Source organism: Mixophyes fleayi, chromosome 6 (genome assembly GCF_038048845.1).
Source record: "Mixophyes fleayi isolate aMixFle1 chromosome 6, aMixFle1.hap1, whole genome shotgun sequence".
Lineage (NCBI taxonomy): Eukaryota > Metazoa > Chordata > Amphibia > Anura > Limnodynastidae > Mixophyes > Mixophyes fleayi.
Window position 1 is genome coordinate 36,548,906 of NC_134407.1, and position 4,177 is coordinate 36,553,082.

Below are 4,177 nucleotides of genomic sequence, written 5' to 3' on the forward strand. Positions count from 1 at the left end.
ACATACGTCACTGTTATATATCATACAATGTTTTCCTCTTGTCTCTACAGAAAGATAAATCAGGAGAAATATCAAACCCAAAAGAAAATACTACAAGTTTTCAATTCACAAATTATTATTAAGCATAAAGTTTACATCTACTATTTACACTTGTGTTATGAGTATCCATGGTCCAACATCTGCACCCTATTGTATCTGCATATATACTGTATAAAATGTTTAGCATGTAGTACAGAAAGAGTTAAAGTAACCTGCTGTAATATCATAAGCACCCACTCCTAATCAGCTGCCCACCAAAGTGTAATTGAAATACCACTAGTTCTTTGATTAAATGTATCCAAAATAATTTTTTTTCCGAAAATGTATAACTCTGTATTGATAATTAGTTAATAATAACAATTATTCACTGTAATCTCTGTACAACATTCAGGAAAACTTTAGTCATTTTGTAGACAGTGTTTTAACTTTGTTTCAAAACTTTTCTTCCAGAACAGGCCATATTTCAGGATGTTGCTGCCTGTGCACAAGTGCAGCACTTATCGCAAGTGACCTCTTTTAGATACTTGGAAATAAGTTTAATAGACCGTTCTCCAGGTCTTAAATTATTTTGACTGATCAGTATACTTTTCTTAGCATTATTATTTACATTGCATTGCAATACTATTCTTCCTACTATTGCCCACAAAACTATTTGGCCATGGGTAACAGAGTTTACAATTTTGTTGTTCCAGCAACAAAAGTATAAAGGGACCCTTTACGAGAATCTGACATTGAATTTAGAATTGGTGTAAAGCCAGTTTCTAAGCTCCCGCTCCAGTTAGTGATGTGGTTGCCCATCCTGACATAGAGATGTTTAATATGACTTCAAAAACTCAGTCCAAGGTGACAGAATTCACAGTCCAGTGTTTTTCCGACAATTCACAAAATCAGATTCCACTTTTCATAACATTTTTGCTAATTTATCTTAACATTGTATTAGGGAACATAGCTGTTTTCACCTGTATTACTTTGGATTCTCAGTTGCACACTCCTATGTATATCTTCCTGAGCAACCTATCCGTTTTGGACATTTTTTCTACTTCGAATATTCTACCAAAGCTTCTGTCCATGCTCTTCACACAACATAAAACTATATCCTTCAATGGGTGTATGACACAGCTCTATTTCTTCATCTATTTCACCTGTACTGAATTCTTTCTTCTTGCGGTCATGGCGTATGACCGTTACGTGGCCATCTGTCACCCGCTGCACTATTCCTTACTTATGAGTGTAAAGCACTGTGCACTTTTTTTAGTAGCTGTGTGGACGGCTGCTGCATTGGAACCTGTTTTACACACATTTTTTCTAGCAAAATTGTCCTTCTGTTCATCCCTCCAAGTCGATCATTTTTTCTGTGATATTTCTCCTTTGTTAAAGCTTTCCTGTAGTGACACTTTACATGTAGAGATCGCAACGTACGTTCTGGGGGCCATTGTGGGACTGAGTGCATTTACACTTACATCGTCTTCTTATGTATTTATCATAATTGCTATTCTGAATATGCAGTCCGCAGATGGGAGACGTAAAGCATTTTTAACCTGTGCATCGCACCTGATCTCTGTTGTTTTATTTTACGGGACCTCTCTCTCTTTGCATGTTAGACCCACATCAACATATTCTCCAATGCAGGACACATTTTTCTCTCTTCTGTACATCATATTGATCCCAGTACTCAACCCTCTTATTTATACCATGAAGAATAAGCAATTTAAAAATGCCTTTAAGAAATTGACTATGGTGTTATACGGCTTCTTCAGAGCGCATAGTAAAACTACATACAATTAAATTATTATTGTTAACTATGCTCACAATGTTCTTCTACAATGCTTGTTATACTATTCTGCAGTGTCTCTGTATAAGTGTGTCTTATATATGCCAGTCTGTTATTTGTGTCTTATTATTATTATTTTTCAGAGAGGGGGCTGTATAAAAAGAAAGAAGACATTTTAGGCTTTTAATTGGTACCTCACTCGAACTGAATTTCATATCGTGTGTATGGTTATATCATAGAAAATAAATTTTTTAAATAAATTGTGTTTTTTTACACTCAGTAATGATCATATACAGAAAAATCTGGACATTTAGTGTCTTTTTTTTATGTACAAATGCCCCTATTTGTCCACCTTGTGCTTATATAGATATATAGATCCACACCCATACCGAATCTGCCAGCGTTATATAAATAAATGTTAATAATGATGATGATGATATAGATGCACTTCTGTAAGTGCCTCAGTGAAAGTGGAAAGTGCCTTCTATTGGTAATATTCAATCATTTATACTGATTTTCTTATAATATACTGTTCACGTGAGCCTCTATTATATCTTAAATTGCCCATGAAAATAATGTGGCATCTGTATTGTCTTTATAACATGTATCACTTCTGTGTGTTTAAATGTTATTAAATGGGTATCTGTGCACATATAAATACAATTCCTTGCATTATATTGATCTGGCAGATACAAAAGCTGTATCATTGAAAGTATAGGACAATTCTTGATTGAGTGGGATTCCAGTACTAATCAATATCCTAAATTAGTTTGCTTTAGAAGGAATATTTATTGTATAGCAAGCAGAAATAGCCATTGAGTAAAAAGGTTAAAATAATTGAAATCAGATCAATGGCCTCATCAGTCTTTTGCTAGAAGTTTGAAAGCTACTTATGAGGGTCAATAAATCAAACTTAAGGTAGAAATAGGTAGGGTAAAAGTAGGTGCACATTATTATTATCAACCAACTTCACAATCAGTATCACTTAACACTGCTATCACAAAAGACAAAACATTTTTATTAGAGGAAAACAGGGAAGATACACTTAAAGATCTCATGCAAATAGCATTCTCTCTACAGTGACCAGTACGAGGTGCAGAGCAATGAGTACAAGAAATAGCACCAAACCCTAGTACAGAAGTTTTCAGTAACCACAGCCATGGTTTGCTACTCCAGTGACATGGTCCACAAGGGGAGAAGAACACAGGCTAGAACCGAGAATATATCTTCTATAACATTATATTCTATATGTTCTAGAGAAATGAGCATTTATGTGATAAATATCACATAGAGGTAATATTTGGGGATGGAAATAAATCCACTATTTCTGTTCCATGGATACCCATAGAGTTAATTATTATATGGCAACTGTGCCATATATAGACATTTTAGATTCTGGGTGTAAGAGAGCTCAGCTCATCCCTATGTTTTTGTGAGCAACAGTAGGTGACGCAGTGCTGCAAGAGCCATGGCCCACCCCAGGGGCACTGGATGGATTTAAAGGGCTTCCATCATCATCAACCATCATCAACATTTATTTATATAGCGCCAGCAAATTCCGTAGCGCTTTACAATTGGGAACAAACATTGATAAAACAATACTGGGTAATACATACAGACAGAGAGGTAAGAGAACCCTGCTCGCAAGCTTACAATCTAGAGGACAATGGGAGTTTGAAACAGAAGGGCATGGGCTACATCATATTGCACAATGGATCAGCTAGAATGCAAAGGTAAAAGTAGTGAGTGGGCTGTGTGTTTGGCAATGTTGGTCAGAGGGTTGATTTCTTGTGTTAGCTGTGTTGGTAATAGGGTAATCTAGGGAGATTAAGATGGTGGTTGAGGAATATCATAAGCTTGCCTGAAGAGGTGGGTTTTCAGAGAACGCTTGAAGGTTTAAAGGAAAGTCTTACTGTGCGAGGGAGGGAATTCCACAAAGTGGGTGCAGCCCGGAAAAAGTCCTGTAACTGAGAATGGGGGAATGTGATGAGAGTGGAAGAGAGACATAGATCTTGTGCAGAATGGAGGTGTCGAGTTGGGAGATATTTTGAGACAAGTGAGGAAATGTATGTCAGTGCAATTTTGTTGACGGCCTTGTATGTTAGTAGAAGAATTTTATATTGGATTCGTTGAAATACAGGCAGCCAATGTAGAGACTGACAGAGTGGCGCAGCAGAAGAATAACGGTTTGCAAGGGGAATCAATCAAGCCACTGCATGCAAAATAGATTGTAGGGGTTCAATTATGACTTTGGGAAGACCAGTAAGGAGGGAATTCCAATAGTTGATGCGGGAGATGATGATTGCATGAATTAATGATTTTGCGGTGTCTTGTGTGAGATATGTGCATATTCTGGAAATGTTCTTT

General features: G+C 36.5%; 1 protein-coding gene across 1 annotated transcript; it reads left to right on the plus strand.

The window, feature by feature from the left end:
• The first annotated feature begins 849 nt into the window (after positions 1-849).
• On the plus strand, positions 850-1,824 carry LOC142095304 (olfactory receptor 5AR1-like). The gene has a single exon (XM_075178261.1). It carries the CDS (start codon positions 850-852, stop codon positions 1,822-1,824), a length of 975 nt encoding a protein of 324 aa, XP_075034362.1.
• Positions 1,825-4,177: the final 2,353 nt, after the last annotated feature.